The sequence below is a fragment of the Ciconia boyciana genome, chromosome 11 (assembly GCF_034638445.1).
Source record: "Ciconia boyciana chromosome 11, ASM3463844v1, whole genome shotgun sequence".
Lineage (NCBI taxonomy): Eukaryota > Metazoa > Chordata > Aves > Ciconiiformes > Ciconiidae > Ciconia > Ciconia boyciana.
This window is the reverse complement of record NC_132944.1, coordinates 17,087,054-17,109,688: the sequence shown is the minus strand read 5'-3', so window position 1 is coordinate 17,109,688 and position 22,635 is coordinate 17,087,054. Positions and strand designations below refer to the sequence as shown.

At 52.2% G+C, this 22,635-nt stretch overlaps 1 protein-coding gene across 16 annotated transcripts in view; it reads right to left on the bottom strand.

The window, feature by feature from the left end:
• The window catches only part of CADPS (calcium dependent secretion activator), a 226,025-nt gene extending 204,363 nt beyond the window's left edge, over positions 1–21,662 (bottom strand). For all 16 annotated transcript variants that reach the window (XM_072875813.1, XM_072875810.1, XM_072875811.1 and 13 more), the window contains exon 1: positions 21,291–21,662. In XM_072875813.1, coding sequence (XP_072731914.1) covers positions 21,291–21,662 — 372 coding nt within the window. The remainder of the gene's footprint in view (positions 1–21,290) is intronic.
• Between the last annotated feature and the right edge of the window lie 973 nt (positions 21,663–22,635).

The following is a 22,635-nucleotide window of genomic DNA, read 5'->3' as shown; positions in this document are numbered from 1 at the left end:
CTCAGGAGATGCCTGCCTACAACCTCTTCTTATTTACTTATTCTTTTGCACAACCTATTTAATAAACCAAAGATTTGAAAACAAGAAGAAGGAACCCCACCCAGGAAGGGAACGGTGAAAGGAATGTTTGTCCTGGTGAATCCAGACAATCCATAATCGTTGCTCTGATCTTGGGTTGCGATTGATTAGTTATAAATACACACCACCCGCCAGGTACCAGGGCAGGGAAAGAGCTTTATTGGAAAGGCACAGGAATGGACCCCAAAAGCAGAGTGCTCACGGCTCTCCAAAAGATAACCCTAAGTGCCCGTTGCAAATGGGAGATCATGTTTTCCTTCTCATGCTGGACAGAAGGGCAAATGATATCATTAAAGCCCACGTTGCATCTCAAAGTCCTTGGAGGGAAGGGAAAGTGGTACTTCATATTTCTATAAAACAATTAGTATTGACAGAACGGACTATAATACAGCACTCAACCCAGAAGAATAATTAACTATCACAGCAGCTTGCTTACTGGATGCAGATAGGAAGCAAGGAGGCGGCAATTAGAGAGCAAAAAGGCAAGCCAGACACATGGATTTGCTATAATGAGGTATTGACCCGCGAGCCTTCCACGCAGGTGTCTGACAAGATGTCACGTACCCCATGTCGAGCACCAGAGCATCCCTAGCTCAGCCGCTGGCATCTCCCTGGGTATGGCAGGGAAAGAGCACAGCACTGATTTGGGAGAACCTTCCCCGCACAAGTTGTGCCTGGCCTCTCTTCCCCTTGCCTTGGTTTCTCTGTGTCTTAAATAAGAGGATGGCTATAAGCCAAGCAGAGAGCCCTGGCCACCAATAGCATCGGTGGTGGAAAAGTACCACCGATGTAGGGTGGTGCCTGGGAAGTTATCTGCAAGATACCACATACCATCAAATACTTTTCCACCGAAGCTCAAGGCAACTGCTTTCAGCACCCTCCTAATTTGCCAACCTCTGAATAATCCAGGAGACCGAAGACTCAGGGACAGCTGGGGCTCTTTGCATACTGTTTCAGCCTCAAGATGCTTGGCTTTAAACATCTTTGGAGAGAAAAGATTTGCATCTCAGTTTGGGGTCCAGAACAAAAGGACATTAAGTGCCCAAACCTTCCGTGTTTCCCCCCCGAAACAGAGAGTTGCTGCGGATCTGTCTAAAAGCTTAGGAAAACCCACCTAGCAAATTGGCTTTTCAATATAAACTTGATAATAGCCCTCTAAGCCTGCTCCTCTAAGGAGATATTAATAAGATCGCTGGTGCTCTCTAAGAAAGAAGGGAAGACAACCACGGGGTTGTTTGCAGCATGGACAGAAGAACATGCCTTTCCCAATCGGTTTCTCTCCGAAATAAAAGCAAAACACCCAAACCCGCGATGACAGCATCACACATGGGTGCTCCAAGCCGGAGCCCAGTGCGCCTGAGGCATGCTCTGCCTCGCGAGCTCCTGGGCAGCCTCAGCAGGAAGCTCACAGGCCTTTTCCAAGCAAAACTAGAGGGGCTTGCTCATCAGCATTGCATCCCGAGCGACGGGCTGACTGCAAGGACAAGACCAAGACAACCTCCCCTCCCCAACACATGTCCCTCCACGCCAGCATCACAGCACCAAAAGCATCAGGTACAAGGCACCACGCTCCAGCTCCCGGGCCAGGGATTTGGGTGGGTTCCCACTCAGTACCTACCATACCCTGGGGCAGCACTATCCCATCCTTGGGATGCACCGATCCCTTGCTCTACCTTATTCCCCGCTGCTGGGGGAAGTGTCCTGGCACAGCCCGGAGGCCCTCCTTGTCTCTTTGCAGACAGGTGAAGCAGAAGCAAACCATGTTTCTCCTTCAACACGAGCACCTTCCTCCCACCTCTCCTCAGCTCCCCTCTTCCCATTCTCCCCCTTTTTGCCACAGGAGGTTTCCAGCGCGGACTTGTGATCCCCCTCCACAGGGCAGCCGCAAACGCATGGAAAACCGGTCCACGTGAAGCCAACGCATTTATACCCGCACACGTACTTCTGGCAAACAGCTCAAAGTTGGGCTGGCAAACACGATGGAGTACAAGAAACAAAACTCTTTCCTGCTGTGAAGTTTCAAAACAATTCAGCAGGCTTTTTCATACCGGGAAAAAGCCGGGGCTACGCATGCAGCTCCGTGTGCGGCTCCAGAGGCAGAAAACTCTCTTCTGCAGCGATGCAAGCGACTGCTTCATTCCTGAGATCCCTTAGACAAGGGGAGAAACTCACCCAGTGAGGGTTTCACAAGGATGCTGTGCTCTCCCGGATGCAGGTGCCAAGGCACTGTCATGACGAAGGGCAGCAAAGGAGCCAAAAGACATCAGGCATTGCTGGGCCGGAGCGAGTACCAGAATGACTAAGTCATTCTCTCCAGCCCGCCCAAACTCTCACAGCACAGCTAAATGGTTATTTGAGAAACAGATCTGAATTTGGAGTCAATGCTAGTTTCTGGATATGGACACTCTGAACAAGGTGGGTAAAGAAAGCAAGATTGCTGCAGGGTCTGCTGCAAGTGGACAGGACAGGAGACCTGCTGGGAGACAGCAGTTTAGCAACCAGACTTTCCAGAAACCAAAGCTGGGAAGTTATCTGCAAGATACCACATACCATCAAATACTTTTCCACCGAAGCTCAAGGCAACTGCTTTCAGCACCCTCCTAATTTGCCAACCTCTGAATAATCCAGGACACCGAAGACTCAGGGACAGCTGGGGCTCTTTGCATACTGTTTCAGCCTCAAGATGCTCGGCTTTAAACATCTTTGGAGAGAAAGAGACCTCGGGGTCAAAGCTGCGATTCCCACCAGCCGATGCCAAACCTCGTCCAGCAGCCGAGAGCAGCAGGGTCTCCCCTACAACCTTTTCCTGACAGCAAACCCCAGAGGGCAGTCGGGAGAACGTCAAGGATGCAAATACGGCATTAAGGTTTTGGACGCAGGGTTTTTAAGGCAGGAATCCTGATGAGCCTTTTGTCACGCTCCCTGTACACAGCACTCACACCAGTCTGCTATCGCCGTACGTGCCATTTCACTCATCTGAGCAACAGCACCGCTCCCAGGCTTTCTGGTGGCAGGGACCAGTGCCCTGTGCACCAGGAGGTCACCAGGGAGGGAATAACGCATTTTCTAAATAATATCACTAAGTCAAGTAATCTCATTAGCTCCGGGGAATCCCGGCCGGGTTCTGAAGCCACAGCAGCTGAGGACAGACAGTGCCACAGAGCTGCTGCCACACGGGTGACAGAGTCCTTTAAAAGCAGAGCACTTTTCATTTCTTCTCTTCCCAAAATGCCACTGCCAATCCCAATACACGAGGATGAGAAAACCTTGTTTTCACTGGAATATTCCACCAGCAACCACCTTTGCACTCCTGCCCTGTGCAGCGTTAACAAAGTAAGCCAGATCTTGGCCCCAGTGAAAACTATGTGATTTTTTGCCACCGACGAGTCACCGCTTTACCTCACCTCAATGTCCCAGCTCGTATGCAAAAGCGGCGCCTGTTTTCACAACACAATTAACTGTAGCAGCAGGTAACAGCCAACACACAATTCCTGCCAACACAAATGTGCTGGTTTCATCTTGGGACCTACTCCTCTGCCGATAAAGCTCGATATTGCTCCACCAGCATCAAGAAGCAACAAGACAGGCAAAGGAAATCACAGATGAGTAAGAACTGACAGCAACAAACCAAAACACCCTGGTCCTGCTGCAATAGTTGACAGATCATATTTAGGTACCAAATCAGCTCTAAAGGAGAGGGTAAAGGAAGCCAGCAGGATATGGAATAAAATTTGGCAGCTGCAATTCCGGTGCCGGAAAGGCAGCAGAGGCAGGACAGCGGCTGGACCGCGCTGATGGGAGAGGCAGCTCTGAGGCACTCGGGTCCATCCCACGCTACTTTACTACTACACAGAGCAAGCAGATCTCCCCCATTCCCTCCTCGTGCGGATGATGTTAGGAAGGGAAGAAATCGGGAATCGTTACTGTGCCACAACTCTGAAATACTTTCCCCGTGTAGGCAAGAAACTGCTCCCATCACAAAAAGTCTAATTTCAGTGTGCATGTGCATGAATGCACAAGGTAAGAACTAAAAATAGAGGTACCCTATTTCCAGGCATCGAGTCAGCAGGTACAGAAACAGTGTAAACAGTGATTCAGCAGCAGCCCGCATGATGCAGAAGGTTGTTCCCTTGCCTCTGTCTCCCCGTTTGCAGCCCTTGCAACCTCGGCTCGGTCCCCAACGCCCAGCAGCTCCCATGCCTGCGATGCCCAGGACTGCCTTGCAAACGCAGCCCCCACCCTGCAGGGCTGCCAGCCACAGGGGACGCACTGGCTGCTCGGCTCCCCGGGGAAAGGGGTGATGTGGGTGCCTGCGAATGCCCTTCAAGCAAGATCCAGCTCCCAAGAACACAGACTTTTATAGAGCTTCTCAGCCTACAGCAGTTTTTCTAGTGCAAAGTCTACACACAACCATAATTAAGTGTTTTGCTATGAAAATAGATGCATAATTCACATTTTTGCTGGTTTTTCATTGAGCTTATGAGCCTTGTATCTACAAATCTTAGTCATCCAAGCTGGGTACAAGAAGAGGCACGATGTACAACCATAGCGTATGGCTGCCATCTCTGGTGCAAAGTAGTGCTGTGACTCTATAAACACCCCTGATAAATTGCACAAGATGACACCAAGGACATTTTTCAAGTCCTGTGAGATTTGCTACATAAACAGCTATGACCTTGTACACACGGTTTCAACAGGGACAAGTTGTTTTTTGCTGGTTCTCACCCCCCATTTTTTCATTAATGTTTGCTGAGAAGCCAGAAGGAGAAGCAGATATATGAAAAGGAGAAAGACTGAAGAGTAGAAACATCATCTTTCATTTACCTTACATTTTGTAAAACTGTAACTTATCTCTTCAAGCAGAGGGTAAGAAAATATTTCACAGTTTTCCCACCACCTGAGCTCTCTCATTCACCATTTCAAAGCCAGCAAAGGGAAGAAAAGTCTCCCAAGAATCCACCCGCTCCATACCAAGCATCCATGTAAACGATTCCTCCCTCCAGCCCCCGAAGTCCTGGCGTTATCGTGCTCCTTTCTGCTTTAGCAAGCTGTGCTCTCGGCTCCAGGCGCTGTCTCTCCCGAAGGCACCAGCGCTGTGGGGAAAACCCCCTGTCCTGCTATTTAGCGATGCTGATGCTCAGCAACTTCTGGCTGTGGCCCCCTCTCAGCATCGCTGCCCCATCCAAGCCACGGGGCATCCAGCGGAGCTGCCGCCAGCTCCCATGCCCTGCCATCCCGCAACGAGCTCCCCTGCCTTTCCATGGTAACCCCAGCTCTTGGCTGGGACAGGGACCAGCGTCGGTCAGGCAGGGCTGGCTGGTCCCATGGGTCCCCTGGAGAGTCCGGCCATGGCACCCATGTTGCGCCTGTTTTTGTTGGATTTTTTTACTTGCTTTGAGAAAGTGCCTGTTTTTTTAAGATCCCCCCATGAAAGAAGCCGATTTAATCAAAAGCACAGAGAGGCAACCTAGAGAAACCCTGCTGGCCAGGATGCCCAAACCAGGATACACCTCCACAACACCAGCCTTAAAAACCTTTTGGGATTTGTTGTTATCGTTGCTTTTCTGGTCAAAATGCGTAGAGCCAGCAGCACCACCAGGCAGAGGGGAACACTCAGAGCACGGGACACCCTCTACAGCTGCCCCGCAGCCTCACGCTGCGTACCCCGGGCACCCACCGCTGCACCCCCAGCGGCTGGGGCTCCCCAGGGCGACGCAGGTGGGGCAGAGGGGAGACCGTGGCCCCACGTGTCCCCCAGACGTGACGCAGGGATGCTAACCCAGAAGCGCAGCCTGCACCCCTGCATCAGGCACGCTGCAGCCTGGCTCACACACCACTTACCTGCTAATACCCCATGCAAAAATGAATAAATAATAGTCAAGCTATTAAAATCAGGGGAGCCGTCATTACAGCTCCAACTTTCAGAGTCATTTTTCTATCATTTGAGGGATGATAGTCCTTTGAGCGAGCAAGTACTATGTGCAGCCAGCAAGCCATTTAATGCATAACAAAAATATCATTGAAGGTTTTCCTACACAACTTTGACTTATCCCCACACCATTCCTAGCCAGCATAATTGACCAAGAAGAATTAAAGCACACGAGGATTTCAACTTAATTTCAGAATGGATTAAAGTCCTTTCTGCTCTCACCTTGACATACTCTGCAGCCTGGATGAATTGCATTTTGACGCCTAATTGAAATGAGGGTTGCTGCCTGACAGGCCTTAATCTTCTCAAAAACATGGTTGTGCCTCCCTCCCCAAAGCAAATATTTATCATAAGTTTCACCTTGAATATAGGTCACAGCATTGCAAAGCAAGTAATCAGAGCTGTAAAAGAAAAAAAAAAGATTCTGTCTAGGTAAAAAAAAAAAAAATTCAAAAGGCACATCTGTACTCCTGAGCCACAGCAAGAAAAGATTATTACCGTTAGCGTGAGGGTTATACAGCAAATGAAACAATTGGTTAAAGAAAAAAAGAAAAAAAGAAAAAAATCACTTACAGTGTCATCTTTCATCATTAAATTTTCATGGAAAAAACAGTGCGATTTGCTTAGTCTGAATATATACGCAATGTAAAGAGACCATCTGACATCATCGAGGCAGAACACCGCAGGGTAAATGGAGACGATTTGCCACACTACTGGAGCAGCTGTAACTCCCTCCCAGACCTGCAGCAATCTAGCGAAAGGGCACAGAAATAGCAAGCCATCTGCTTCTTGATGGCCACTGAATCTTGTGCCACTGAATCTTGTGCGTTCGGCTGATAGGAAAGAATCGGGGTTCTTACTCTTCTCCTGCTCGTACGAGCTTAAAGGGGGGGCAGCTGAGCTGCTGTGCTGGTTTAAAAGCCCCTCCCTTGGTGCTCCCATTTTGTTTGTCCCTGCAGGCCTTAGCCATCACCATGGGACAAACATCTGGAAGCCTCGGACTCGGCCGCGGTTGGCACCAAGAGCGCCCTAAGCAAAGGCAGCCGGAGCACATGCATATGCATCCAGAGAGCACCCGTCTGGAGCAGAGCCTCGCTTCGCAGACTCCCAGCAATGCAAAAACCAGGCTCAGCGCTCCAGGCCGCCTTCCCTTCGTACAGCAGTTGGTTTTTGAGAGCATTAAAGAGAAAAGTGGAGCAATAAGGCTGAAGATTTTTCCTGTCTTGCTTCTGCACTACAGTGCCATTCTCCCTGCTGCACCCTCCTGAGGGATGGCAGCACCCGCGGCAAGCTTGGGAGATGACAGAGGAGCGAGCTGTGGGCAAGCCATGCACTCCCCTCTGTATGGGAACACCGGGCAGCCTGCTGCCCACCTTCCCAAATGCAAACAGCAAGGAGGAAAGGATGCACGGCTATTGTGCATAGAGTTGTTAAGATCTATATGAAGGCCCACGTGCGTAAATTAAACGTCGGCTCCTTTTACTATCAAGTGCGTACAACTTGTAAGCATGAATTATGCAAGACTATTAACTGTCTTATTATAAGAGGGAGCAGCTGTAGAGGCTGCTCGGAGGACACAGCAAGTCGCAGATGGGGCAGCCCGTCGACGCTCAGTGTCTGCGTGTGTCTGAGCTACAGCATGGCCGCTCTCACCAGGTCCAGTCCTAGTGCTCCCGGGGACCCACACGTCCTGTGCTAAGCAATTAACTCAGCATCTCATAAGCTCTCACCATCTTCCAGCACTCTATGGAGGAAAGAGAAATATTTTCATCACCTTTTTATTGACGGCAGCTTGAGAAAGATCTGGAGAACCATGTGAGCTTGTGAAGAAGCGAGCAGGGAGCTGGTCCTGTAACCTAGCCCAAACCCAAGCCCCCAGCCAGCACCCGAACTGCCGAGCTCTGCCTCCGCTTTCACCCAGGAGCGCATGGAACCTGAAACAGCAAACCCGCTCCGAGACCGGGGAGCTCCGGTCCCCGTTCCAGTTCAGTAATTTGCTCTTTGACTAACGAACGCCGCACTTGGCTGGAGCCCCCCGGTGAGGATGCCAGCCTCGGGCAGCGCTGCACAGCCCACGTCCCAAGTACGCCGGGGCCGCAGGCAAAGGCCGGCGGCGGGCAGGGACGCAGGCTGGCAGCGCGGTGCACTCGCCTGTCCCGAGCCCGTGACCTGCAGAGCGTCGCGGGCTACTTAACTCAGCCCGGTCACCAAGTCCGAGCCGAGCCAACACCGCGCTTAGCAGACATGCTAAAGCTGCTGGGGGCAAGCTCTGGCCATAAATTACCTATAGGGTGAGAAAGCTTTTGATACAATTTTACATAAAATATTAATCTCTTTGGTCAATATGAATGCTGTTAGGATTGAGTGGCAGGGCCATACACAGCGAGGAAGCGTTTTAGAACATAACAGGTGCCCAAAGGGGAGGCACAGATCGGTATTAAGACCAGTTTCATTTACTGTATATATCATGGACTTGGAAGAACAAACATCAAGCACAGTGATTACATTTACTGATGATTCAGAGCTGTGTGGGCTCCTCAATACACAAGAGGAGGGCAATAAAGTCCCGGACAACTGCGAGCAAGCAAGCACCTCGGGGGATAATTAAATTAATTCGAGCTATGGAAATGCCACGCAATGAGGCTAAAACATAAAGCAAATAACATTGAAAAGGACTTTGCACTCAGAGACTATATGAGACAAACCCAGGCTACCGCTTGCTCCCAGTTATCCACGCAGGGTGCCAGGCGCTGTACAAGCACAAACGTTGTCATGGCCATCAGGTGAAAACAGGTACAGGATACACTACAAATACTACAGGTACACGAAGCACTACAAATGCAGTCCCAGTGACACCAGTTGTAAGTGCCCCGAGCCCAACACACTGTGGCTTTAGAGAGAGGCTGTGCCACGTGGTGACCGCTGGCGATGCAGCAGCTCCTGGGCCACCCTGGCAAAACAAATCCACACAGGGGACCTCAAGCCACAGCGCCTGCCTCCCGCCTTGCTTACCAACTCCCATCCCTATTATCGGCTCCCTTCCAGACTCTTACCCATTGCTCTCCATTCCCGGTTCATGTACCTGCCCCTAATTGCCCGGGCAGCTTTGCCACGCTAACCAGCCCTGCCCGATACAAGGCAGCCGCCTTAGGAGACACCGAGGCATGTTGCTTGAGCCACCCTGCCCAGCAAAAGGACTGCTGGCAGGGCATCGCAGTGGGCACAGAGCCCTTTCCAGGAGATGGGCCCCGACAGCACGTCGGAACAAGACCGGGGAACACAGGGCATCTGGAGCAGCAACATGAGAAAGGACACGGGAGAACAAGTAAGAGATGGCAGAGCTGCCCAAGGCCCCGAAGGCAAGGAGAAGATGCTAAATTTGATGAGGTTGAGGAAGGGAGCCAAAGGAGGAATAAATAGAGCTAATGAGAAAACAAGGCATGAGCATTCAAAAACCTTTAACACACTGCTAAACAGCAATAAAAAGGCAATTAGAGTTCCGAGATGCACGGAGGGTAATTGCATGCACTATAAATAGGTGGTGGGAAGACTGTCCCGCTCAGCAGGATCTGATTCACTTTTGGGGTGACTTCTGCGCAGACAGGAATATTCTGGTGTGAGATAGAAGCTGAGAGAAGAGAGCTTACAGAGAGGTGAGATTACAGGAAGAATTTATATCACACACATCCTCCTGCATGAAATATGCACCAAGCAGGAGCTTTACAACGGAGGCTTACAACAGAGGTCTGAGCTTGAGGAACTCCAAACAAAAGGTCAGCAGTAGAGATGTGAAATAGGCTTAGAAAGAAACATGCATTTTATGCCAGCCAGCAACATGTATGGCACTGGAGCCCGGGCAGCTCAGTGGCTGCCACTATTGATGGAGAGCCTCCCTAACCACGCTGCTCTCCAGCACCCAGAGATCTGCCCTGCTAAGCTCATAACCCTTGCATGAGCACGTGCACACATGCACCTGAAACAGCTTTTAACAGCAAGCAAAAAAAAGAGAGGTTTAAAAGCAGAATTCAAATGCCAAACCCACTTGAGCATGCTCCTCAGGCTGCCACCAGCACGCTCCTTCTGTTTCCTACCTGTGCCTCAGGTGTGCTTGCTCTGCGTCACAGCAAGGAGCACGGCTGCTCCTCAGACACGTAACCCTCTCCCCTGGGCTGGTGTAAGCCCTCAGGGGATGCCCGTGTCTTGTCGGTACAGGCTCGTGGTAGCCGGTGCAAGCAGCTAGCTCGCTGTTCAAAGGACAAGCTCTCTGATGTCATTCCCTGCCCTGCCCAGCTAGGCTGGAGCAAATGCACCGACGGCCGCAAGGCACTCTCCCTGCCAGACACATGGCTCAGGCCGTGGGGGAATGTGCCACGAGAGGTCCTGGGGAAGAAGGAGCCCTTAGAGCAGATAAAACCCATGAGACCCCAGCTGAAGGTAGGGGCAGGGTCTTTGCAGCATCACGACCAACATCTTTAAGAGCAGAAGGCACCACTGAAGTTCAGGGAACCCATCAACAAGCAGAAACGGTACCGAGCAGATCCCTGGCCAAACCACCACTACATGATCAACTCGAGTTTTTTGAGGACATCAGTTCTCTCGAGACAGATAGAGGCTAGAAAAGTACTATTCCCCACCATTTCTGCAGGGCCCTGGGCCATGCCTGCTGCAAAGCAAATGGGAGAATGAAAACGCAGCTGCACCTCAGAGCTGTGAGCAACCCCTCCTCCCTGCCCCGGCTCCTTCACAGATACCCTTCTGGAGGGGGAAAATTTGCAGACTGAAGCACCAAGGCCTGATAAAGGGAAGGAGCAAAGCTGTGACTTCCCAGCTCCAAACACCCTCGGCCAGGCCTGGTGCCCTTCCCAGCTCCCCGCTCCTTCCCACCGCAGAGCATCGGCATCGATTCGCGCTCAGGAGCTGCTCTGCCCTCGCGAATGACTGAGCACACACAAAGTCTCTGCAGTCCTAACTCCAGCTAGCTCTTGGCTTTGCACCAAAAAACAACCCCGTGCAGCTCAGACAGCTGCACGTCCCCAGATAACAGCAGCAGATGGCTTCTGCCTAGAGGTCTCGCTGGCAGAGGGTGGTCTGTTGTGCCAGGGGTGGGAGGCACAGCGCTGGTTTTTGCAGCACGCACTGCTGGCGGGTCACGCAGCCTTGCCCGTGGCTGAAGAAGTGCTGGCTGTGTCCTTCCTTCATCCTTGCATTGTCACCATGCAGGTAGCAAAGCAGCTGGCTCCTGCTGCGTCACCCCATTAGCTTCCTTCCGAGGCAGTGATGAGTCCATCGTCTCTGGTTGCAAGAAGGGTGGGAGCAGTCTGCTAGGAGGGAGGGAAAAATCTAGGGGTGTAGGCAATAAAAGCAAACTCGGTATGCACAACATGCAAAGCCTTTGTGCCCTCTTGCTGAACCAGGAAAGAATATTTGGTATCTCACAGGAAATTTGCCTTTTGCTTGATGTTCTGCTCGTGCAATGCCTAAATCCTCTGCTGCTAAGGTGTGAGAGCAGCTGACCCTCCCCATAGTGTACCAGGCAACGTGAAATCCCCTTCTTGCAAAAGCTAGCCCCCATCAGTATCAACAGTGAGCCCAACAGGACTTCTGAACAGCTTCACTTAATTGCTCCCAAATCATCCAATATTTTTTGTGCCTAAAACATAACATCTGAACCCCCTCTCCTTCCCGGCCCCCACCGACCAGGCAGGGACATCCAAGGGGAGCACTGAATGGCACACGGGCTGCACCTGGCCGGCTGCTCACCAAGGAACATCTCCCTTCCACAGTCACCTGCACCGGCCAAACGCTAAGGTTGGCCAGAGCGAGCCCACAAACCTCCTCCCAAAGTGCCTTTGCAGTATTTTGTTTTACTTGGCCAACTGGCTGGACAGGGCTCCCCCAAATCTCTCCTTGGGATAAGAGTTTGTTTCCAAGCAAAGCACCAGTTGGAAATGAGATGGGTGATAGAAGGGACAGTGAGGTCATGTACAGAAAAATGTATTCTCTATATAGGAGGAAAAAAATAAGTTTTTGACCCCAAATCTGCTTCCTTGTTGAACTAACATCATGTCTCACTCCAGTGAGCACGGGGCTGTATCTAGGAGCACCAGTTCATATTCCCTCTGACAGCCAAATATCAAACCCAAGTCCCTTTATCTCACCAGGGTGCCACCAGCCAGGCAGCTTGTCCCCTCCTGCTCCCAGACAGGGTCCATAGATCAGCTGTGACCCTCCCCGGGCTCCGAAATGACCCTCATGCACACACACACACGCGTGCGAGCGGCCATGCTCGCATCCCTCCTGAAAGAGGCAATCGCCACCCATCTTCGAGCAGCTCCACGGAAAGCGAGGGGCTGCTCCCCTGAGATATGGAGGTGGAGAAGGCTGTGTGTTGGGGTGCAGGATCTTACCATGCTGCAGCTGCACGTTGGGGTGCTTAGGATGGCAAAATCCTGCACCCCAACACACACCCTTCTGTATCTTAGGGCATTGCCTACTTAGCATCGTCTGGACTGGCAACATGATAGATTCGCCAGCGAAGGGAGAATCTCTTCCTACAGGAGTCGGCGTGCCCTGCACACTTCATCGATTGCAAACGCATTGCAACTAATAAACGTCAGTGGTTACTACAAACTTACAGGATCCACAAACTCCCAGCGCCACCCTCCCCAGCTCAGCAGGCGCTCGGTATCAAATTCAGATGCTATAGCAGACACCGCTGATGCTATTCACAAGGCAATGTGTGAGACTGTTTCAATAAGATATTTCTTAACAAATAGCTTCTCCTATCAGTAGTTCCTCAGGGTGTGAGTCTGGAAATTGGCCTTTACTCCCTATTACTTTCCTCCCCTGCACCAGACAGGCAATTGGGAGCCAAACCACGTCCTTCGAGCCCTGCTCCGAGGGACCAACGAAGCTGAGCCTCTGCATGCCACGGTGCTGCGGCTGCTCTGGATGCAGGGCTTCTTTCCCCTGCAGAAGTACATTAGGCAATGACAACATCCAAAACAAGTGCTTTTCCACTGCCAAAAAGTTTATTGATTCCCCCCCCCCAAGATCCTACCCCAGGTTTAAGACAAACAGCAGGTGATGGGCTTGCAGGCGTGGGGTGACTCTGCTCCATGCTTGTACAGGATCAGATCCAGTTCATACCCAGTGCTCATCGTAAATCATCAAGTGCGGATCTAAATCCCACCCGAAAAGGGAGCTGGAGATGGAAACAGGGGGTCTGCAGACAAAGGTAGACCTGAAGCCTGTCTCATCATATTCTGAAGACAAAGAGTGTCCTGCCCTTGGGTAAACGTCACCCTAATTTAGCACACACAAAAGGACACTGCTGGACATTTGCAGGCAGCCCTGTTTGCCAGGGTATTTGTACAACTGCATTGTGACATCAGCCCAAAGGCCTGCCAAAGTCAGTGAGGTTCCTTCAAGATCTGCCACCACATCTCCAGGCCCCAAAGATAAACACTGGAGCACCACCATTTAAAAAAATCCCACCCTTTGGGCTAGGAAAAACATGAGTAGATCTAGATTTCATTAAGTTTCTTCATGGGTATGGGCAGACGCTCAGCACTTGAGCGGTCGTGGTCACGCGACTGTGCTGAAGCACATGGGTCAAGTCATTGAGTTGCGTGTCAGGGCAGTTTTCCAGTCCCTCCAGGCTGGAGGTGGCCTGTACTAACGTCCTGACAAGGGCCATTATATACCTCACACTATTAAAAGTCCAAGCTCCCAGCCTGACTGTGAGGCAGACCGACAGGTTTTGAACTATGACAACTACAAACACGGCATCGCTTACCCCAAGCTGAATAAACATTTGCATGACATTTTGACTCAGGTGTTTAAATTCTAGAAAACATCTGACTATCAGCCTGAATCATAGACAAACAATACCAAATATTATCACTAAAAGCACCTTTTCAAACAACAATTTCACATGTTCACATCAAACACTCAGCGACTGCACTTACATCTGGTTTTAAGAATGATGCCCACCCAATCCAGAAGAAAACCCAGTCAAGGCACCCCAAGTATCCTGTACCCGCAAATAACTTATTCCAAAGCATGCTCCAGGTTAGGATGCTCCATGTATTTTTTTCAGTACCTACAAGGTAACAACACAGGGAAACTCCCCAGGAACCTGCCATCTCTTGCATCTCCCCTCTCCCACCCTCATGAGGACACAGCTGGACGCTGCTGCTGGACCTCAAAGCATGCCCTAGGCGAAGGGTGGCCCAATTCTGACCCGCTGGGAGCTGGTGGTACCACCTGCTGTGTGGAGCAGCCAAGGCGAGGAGATGAACTCTGCTTGTCCTCCCGCGCCTGCACCACGCTCTCCGAGAGCTGGGGAGCGAGGTGTCACCTTCCCTTGCACCTCACCACGCTCTGTTTCTGGGAAGAGAAGACCTCTGAGGAGCCACCCATCCTCCTGGGTGACAAACGGAGAGGACCTGCTCACCACCAGGGAAGGTCCCCTCATCTGCTCTTTTAAGGGAACTCTACTGTTTTAATTAGTCTCAGTTTCTAAAGACACACTAAAATATACGTGGTTCCCAGAGATCACTTTGTTGGTGAAACCCTAGTGCTGCTAAAGTCACTAGCTGAATTCACATCGATACCAACCAAGCAACAGCTTTATGGATTATACTATATTGATTGGTCTTAACATATTAATCAGGTTTACATAATTAAATAGAAATAGGGTGTTTATCTTGTACCCCCCGGACTAAAGCATCAGCATTAGCTGTACAGGGTTTGCATGCATTCACTGCTAGTAGCAGTGTTGTGATGGCTGGGTTCTTTCTGCCAAACCACACTAAAAACAAATTAAATACTTCTCCAGCTAACAAAAAATTACATAGGGAAATGACTTGCTGACCGCTTCCCACTTAGGTGAATGGAGAACGAGTGACTCATCATTCAGCAGAAGAAATTACAAGTTGTGCAAAAGGCAGAGTGCTTCAGGGAGAGCGTCTAGACTATGCAAAGCAAGGCCATAAATAACACCTTTTGGAAACGACGGGCTTTAGCAGGGGTCGGAGCTGCACGAGCTGATGAGTCTTCTCCACTCTTAGTTCACGTCATCTCTGGCCCGAGAGGTGCCACCCGCAATAATTGAACGGTCAGGCTATGGATCAGGAACTGCAAAGTTTTACAACAGCCAAAGACCAAGCTCACAGCCTATTTAATTACCTGCTTCCCAATCCAATAAGCTGCAAGTATATAAATAGCCAAAGTATGACAAATATTTAATATCTGCTAGACTTAAATTAAGATAAGGCACTGGCAAAATAAATGATAAGTGTTTTAACTGAAAATAACCGTTTTCTGCAGATTCCAGAAAATTTGAGCACAACGATCACGTTCTGCACTCCACACTGCTAAGGAACACTGCGTCTCAGATGTGCCAGACCTTCTTCCCCATGGCAATGCTCTCCAAGCAGCAGCGAAAGGCGGGCAGGCTCGTCTTCACTTCAGGGTTAGCACAGAGCTGACCCGGGGACAGCCCGAGCCAAGAGCCCAGCCGCACACAGAGCTCTCATTTGATGGTGGCAGTGGCCAATGCCCACACTGGGCCAGCCAAGTGGAAAAAGGCAGCCCCTAACTACTCTTCCAGGTTTTTATGGGCATAGCGCTAATAATTACCTTGCAAGCTTTGCTGCAGATACAGAGCTGTGCATGGAGTCCAGCACGCTTGAGACCTGCCTGGACCTTGCATCTCCTTCTTCAACAGCACTAGAGAGCAACCGAGGAACAGACAGAAAACAAGCAGAGCATCATCTTTACCTCTCCTCTCCTGCAGAGCTGAGAAAACCACACCTCCAAGGGTTTCTTGGGGCCAGCAGGGCAGAATTTGACCATAAAATCACAGTTCCTCCAGCAGAAAGCTGCTAAAACAAGTCCCAACACCACCCGAGTCACGGTCTGTCCCAGAAGAACAATGTGTTGGTGGTTTTAAGAGAGAACTTGTGTAAATATGGCAGGAGAGTAACAACCCAACCCATGACAGGGAAGAAGTATGTGATTATTTGGAAGGCTGCACTAGCTTTACTATATTCCTAACTGTTGTAGCATCTGCATGCATGCCAAAATGGCAGAAATTTGATCTTTTAAGATGTATCGTAACCAATTTAACAGAGTTTCTGATCCCTCACACCTGTTCTGCATTAAGCACCATGCTTAGATCAATCACCATTCAACAAAGCACAAGCTTAAGCACTTTGCTGAATTTGACAGAGAATTTTGCTAATGCGCCCGACGTCATCCCACAGGCTTACACAAGGACCCAAATCATAAGCCACTTCTCCCAGGAGTAGCTTCAGTAATCTGCAACTAAGCTGGAACTTTTTTCATCCCACATTTATCCCACTGGGAACTGATTTACTCTCCCACGTGCTGCCTGCCTGCTCCCTTGTTCCGTGGGGAGGAAAAACAGATGGAAAACAGGTGATGGCAACCACAACTGCAGTGATGCCTGAGCTAACATGCTCTCCACGTTTTATCTCCTAATGACTTCTTCCTGCTGCCCCTTTCCCAAGGAGCATTTTCAAGGGGCTGAGTGATAATCTGGAGAAGATCTCCCAGTTTATGGTATTTCGAATGAGCAAACGCTGACTCCTGGGTTGCGCTGTGCCTCTTGGCTGCTGTGTTTTGGAGGCATTTAGCAAGAGGTATAACACCCATCCAAGGGTGCTTGGTCTGCATCGCTACAGAGACATACACATTGCCTGACTTCCCCAGGCTGCCGGCTGAGCTCCCCTCCCAAAGGCTTCAGACAGTTGGGCTCAAGCGGGGAGAGACACAGAGTACGGCCAGTTGTCTCAACTCTACTTCCAACGAGTCAGCGTGAGCTAGAGAAAAGACTACATAAATCCTGGGCAAGCAATTTCCAAGCTAAGTGCCATCTGCGGTACTAAAACACGTTGTTCTGAGAGCAACAGAGCTGGCAAAGCCGCCTTCCTCCTGAGCTGCATCGCGACGCTGGAGCCTTTGGTGTCTGGCAAGGTGTAAGCTCTGACGGGAGCTTTTCCTCCTGGGCCACACATTCAGTAGGTCTTTTGCTCAGATTCCCCAGCGTCTGGTAAGGGCTGCCCGCACACTGCCACCTTCCTCCCACCTGGGGATAAATACAGATCTCCCTATTTTCACCAAGCTTTTAAGGGACCAGTATCTTGCAGACCACTGTCTGCCTGTCAAATGTGTCTGGCTTAAAAAAAGTGGCTTAAAAAAGAAATCCAGGCAGGAAGTAGGACAGCACAGGCAGGTATCCAATAAGCCTTTTTTTTTTTTTTCCTTAGGAAACAATGCTAGTGAGATGTAAATAAAAGAAGTTACAGGTAGACATCACGGATGTGTAGCTACTCAAGTGAAGCCTTACCACATAAACATCGAGATAAGCCTGAAGCAGAGGTATAGGCTTGAACACACTGATCTAAAAAACAGTTTTTACTCTGTTGCTGAGATTTCTTGAGTGTCAGGATCAGAAAAATACCAGCGCTGAGTGGCATTTGCTTGAATTCATCTTGAAATCTGAAACAAAGTTTGTTACTGGTATAAACAAGCAATGCTGTCATGCCCACTTGCAGTATATACCCAGCTATGTCCATTCACACATTTCCACTGCTCTCTTCGCTCTCATATACATTATAATTTATCCAACCACATGTAATTATCTTTCTGTTGCAACAGTACCTTAAGTACACACTTCCCTTTATTCCATGGCGGCTCACGAGTGCTGTAAAACACCAGGCTGCATTTTCCAGCTCGGGAGCACTACACATAGGCGTGCTGCTACATAACCGGTACCCGCGGTGCCTGTGCATCACACCACGGTAACGTGCAGCCCCTGGGGCTCAGGTACTGGCCAGCTCTGATACAGCAGCACTGCAGGATCAAGGAGGGAGGATTACACACCTCGGGGGACGTACTGCAGGGATCTTCAGCCCAGGCAAGAACTTCAGTGCTGCGACTGCAACAAAATCAATTGCATTCTTTTCTGAGAAAATTGCAAAGAAGAAGATGAAGCTACAGAAGGAGCCCGGGCTCTGGGAGCTTGGCAGGGGCTGCATTGTATGCAGCCCATCTCAGGCCCTATGGTCCTCCTGTGGAGATGGGCTGGCTCTTACTAGGCAACCCAGCCAGGCAACTGCTCTGCAGGGCAACAGCCTTGCCACCTCACCTGCAAAGCCATGGTCACCCTGCTTGGGCTGTGCTCGGTGGTGGCAGCATCTCCGGTGCTACAGGGGAGGGCTGTGGGCCAGGTGAAGCCAGACCTCATCCTCCTCCTTCTTCCAGCGCCGGGCAGAACCTGCTGAGCAGGGCTGGGGACAGGTCACCAGCCCTCGCTGCTGCACAGCTCCACCGAAGCGCCTCTGCGGTGGCTGCTCGGCACCTGCCCGACGCAGGTGTGGGGTCTGAGCAGCCCCACGTGAAGCCTGGCCGGTCCCCACGCCTGCCACGGGGAACTGCGGCGTCCCTGCCTCGGCAGAGCCCCAGCGGAGCTCCCAGGCGTCCCGCCTGCGGGCAGCTACCGCAGCGGGCAGATCGGCAGAGTCAGGCCCTCACATCTCCAGGGTGCCCACGCGTGCAGTGGATCAAGCACCTCCCTCCGCAGCCTCTCCATCCGGCACGGACAGGAGAGGCAGGAGCGCGGTCCTGCACACCGGCCCTGTGCAGCGTGGGGACTGCAAAGCACAACGCTTGGGGGTTTTCCGCTTCCCATTTCTCCCAGGGTGAAACCTTTCCCTTGCAAATGGCAGGCTGTGAGGGTGGAGAGGCAAATGACACATGGAGAAAGAAGCAGTTTATCCCCCACCCTGCTGATGGGGAAACTGAGGCAACAGCTCCCACCAGAGCAGGACCAAAACCTGGTTTTCTCCCACCTTTTGCCTGAGGAGCAAAATCCATTTGCTCCACCTTGACGAGTCTTGGAGCATCTGGCATTTCCATCATTAGTGAAGGCTCACCAATACACAAAGTCCCCACAGAGACCATTCAACCTGGCAGGGCCACCATGACAGAAGCTCGGTGCCTAAGAGGGAACAAGTCCCACACCTTCACCCTTTGGTCCCCCTCGAGCCAGCCAAGGAAGGGTGGGCTTTCCCAGAGGGATGCATGAGGAAAGCAGAGGAGCACATGGCGTCCAGCAACAAACTCTGGGCTCTGGCAGTGCTTTAATTGACTTTATTAGGAGTCTTCGCTGAGGAAAAAGGGCAAGGATTTACTCCCAGGAATCTGCATGACAACTGAATATAGGGATATACAGAAGACGAAAACCCAGAATGAATTCACCTTTAAAAGGGTGAATTCAATTTGACATGTGTTGTCAAGTTAAATTTAGCTTTCCCAATTCCATCTCACTGCTAAGTTTGAGGGGAGACGGTAAGGCCCCGAGACACACCTATTTCAGCTATTTTTATAAATAAGCCAGACGCATTTCCCTACATTCTTCATTTCACACAGAATGGATTATTTCCTCCCAAGATCCTATGTAACTTCCCCATTCCCTCCAGTATTACTGCCAGTTTATAATTTTTCTCATTACTCCTCATTTCTTTGTTTCACCTGTACTTTACTCCCCCCCTTTTCACTTTCCCTCCCCTCTTTCTGTCCCTTCACAGTGCAGTATTTTGACTTCAGGGACTATGAATCGCCCTTCTTCCCAGCCACTCTTCTCTGGACCGCTAAGACGCTGCCTGCTCCTTTGGAAAAACTCCTTTTCAATCTCAGTTCACTTTTATGTAAGAAACAGTTGCAGGACTTGTTTGTTTGTTTTAATTTCTGCAAAACTAGCGATTACTTAAATTCCATCCTCTTTTTCTAACACGAAGAAGTTGCACGGGACACAAAAGCCAAGACGACTTTGAAAATCCACAGTCTGCTAGAAAAGGGTTGTAGGCAAAAATATATATTAAAAAATCTCCAAAGCTAGCTATATCTTCAGCTATGCACTCTGCTCAGCAAACAAAGCAGATCATTCAACCTTCCAGCAACACCAGATTGTCCTATATTGCTTTTAAACTACATGCAGTACGGATACACTTTCCTACCTCCGTATGTTGCAATGACTAATAATAGTCCTGTGGTGTAGCAGAACTGAATGTCGTTTGCATCAATACATCCAGGAGTCTGCCTGATTTGTAAAGGTCATTTGTGAACACAGAACGGTATCAAGGCTAAAACTGCAGTCTAAGAAAATCAACTGAAAACGGGGAAAAAAATCGGCCAGCCATTCCAGAGAGCTACATCCCATCACGGACCTAACTCTGGCTGCCACAGGGAAAAAGTTGGCTGCATTTGACTGAAAGGCACTGGTGTCCCCATCCCAGAGAAACTTAATTTCTGTCCTGGCCCACGAGCTCATGCCTCAGTGGAGAGACAAGCTCCAAGACGGCTCCTTGGGATGGGGAGCCCAGGTGAGGGGCTTCTGCCCAGCCTCTGCCTGGAACAGTGCGCGGCCCTGCCACGGTGACGCACTTGGGGAGGAAGAGTCAGGATCGTGGCAGCGACTTCATCGCAAAGCTCTGCTGCCACGTTTTGCTGGGAAGCCAGCATCAGGGAGCTTGCCGTGCATAAACACTTGCAAGAAGTTGAAATGAGACTCGGTAACTCCCCAAGTCAGTGCCGGCACTCCCAGTTAAGCAAACTTTGCAGCGAGCATGGAGTTGCAGAGTCCCTTTGCAGGAGGCAAGGGCACGCGCCTGGTGTTTTCCAGCAGTGTAACCCATTTCTCTCCTTTCGACAACCTTTAGATGGCCAACATCCCAAACTTCCCGAATCCCGATGTTGCGTAACTAGGAGCAATGCCATATGTCAGCACGCCGGCTCCGTGCAGGAGACCATGGCGCGGAGCAGCACGGAGGGGTGGCTGGGGGCTTCCCCGCGCCCCAGGACGGGGATGCTGCCAGCAAACCCCACCCATGCGGGCCCAAGGTGCCCTGTGCCACGATTGCCCTTGGGGTGGCCGGGCAGCTGCGGGCCTGGGGAGCACCTGCACGGGGAGCGGGACGGAGGCAGGGGGAGAGGCAGGGGAGCAGGCAGGGATGCGAGCAGGAGGGTATTCGGGGAGCGTGCAGGGGGGTAGGTAAGCAGGGGACAGAAGGGCAGTCAGGGGAGCGGGCTGGGGGTAGGCAGGCAGGCTGGCTGCTGCCAGGGGGTAGGAGGACAGGGCAGGCAGGGAGCAGCCGGGGTGGGTGATGGGGGCGCGGGCAGGGGAGGCCGGGCCTGGCCGTGCAGGCAGGGGCGGGCAGGGCAGGGCAGGGCAGGGCAGCCCGCCCGGCGGTACCTTCTGCTGCCGGCGGGCCATGTCGGTGGGCTGCTTGGCGTTGAAGGGGTAGGCGATGCAGCGCATGACGAAGACGTAGAGCTGCAGCTTCCTCTTCCTCTCCTCCTCCTCCCGCTGCAGCCGCTCCAGCTCGTCCTTCTCCTTCTCGCTGGCCACCGAGGGGCTGGGGCTGGCGGGCCGCGCCGCGCCGCCGCCGCGCCCGCCCGGCTGCAGCCCCCCGCCGCCGCCACCGCCGGCACCGCCGCCGCCGCCCGGGCCCTCGCCGGGGCGGCTGGGCGAGAGCCGCGCCGCGGCGGGCGCCAGCGGCTCCTTCCCGCTCTCCTCCTCCACCAGCTCCTCCGACTCCTCCTCGCTGGACGACGGGTCCAGCATCGCGGCGGCGGCTGGGCTCGGCCGGGGCCGGGCCGGCTCTGGGCTGCGCTGGCTCCGCTCGGCTCTGCCCGGCTCCGGCTCTGCCCCCGGCTCCGGCTCCGGCTCCGCTCGCCGCCGCGCCCGCGCGCGCCCCCGCGCCGCCCCGCCCCGCCCTCGCCCCGCCCCGCCCCGTGCGCGCGGGCGCTGGCCGCGGTGCTGCACGGCGGGGGGCGCGGGAGGCAGCCGGCGCCAGAGAGCGGCCCCGCCGCGCATGCCCGCTGGGGGCCGGCGGGGCGCGGCCGCGTCGGGGGCGCCGCCATGGCCGTCGCCTCAGGAGGGCCGCGGGCTGCGGAGCGCCGGGCCGGCGCCCGGCTGGGCTGCCGGCGGGGCCCCGCTGTGTCCTCGGTGTCCCCGCAGCCCCACACAGACGCCGTTGTGTGCTCGGTGTCCCCGCAGCCCCCCGCAGGCACCGCTGTGTGCTCGGTGTCCCCACAGATGCCGTTGTGTCCTCGGCGTCCCCACAGCCACACACAGGTATCACTGTGCCCGCGGTGTCCCCGCAGACACGGCTGCCTCTCAGCGTCCCCACAGCCCCCCGCAGGCACCTCTGTGTCCCCACAGCCCCACGCGAGCACCGCTGTGTCCCCACAGCTGCGTGAGCCACACGAGTCCCTGCAGCCTTGAGGCTCTTGGCAAGTTTGCCAAGCGGCTCTTCTTGCACCTCGACACAGCTAAAAATCTTAATTGAAAAGCAATACTGCTAATAAATATTTCACCCCAGTCACTAATTATTACATGTGTAATGATATCGTGGTGTTCTGCTTTGAAGACTACCTGGAGCGAGCCAAGGACTTCAGGAGCAGTTCTGAGGGATGAATCAGTGAAGACATCGTGTGTGTGTGCGTGCGTGCGTGTGTTCAATATTTTAATTTTCGGTGATTTTCAGATCTGATGGAGACTTCATTTGCGCGTATTTGTGTATTTGTGGTGGGTG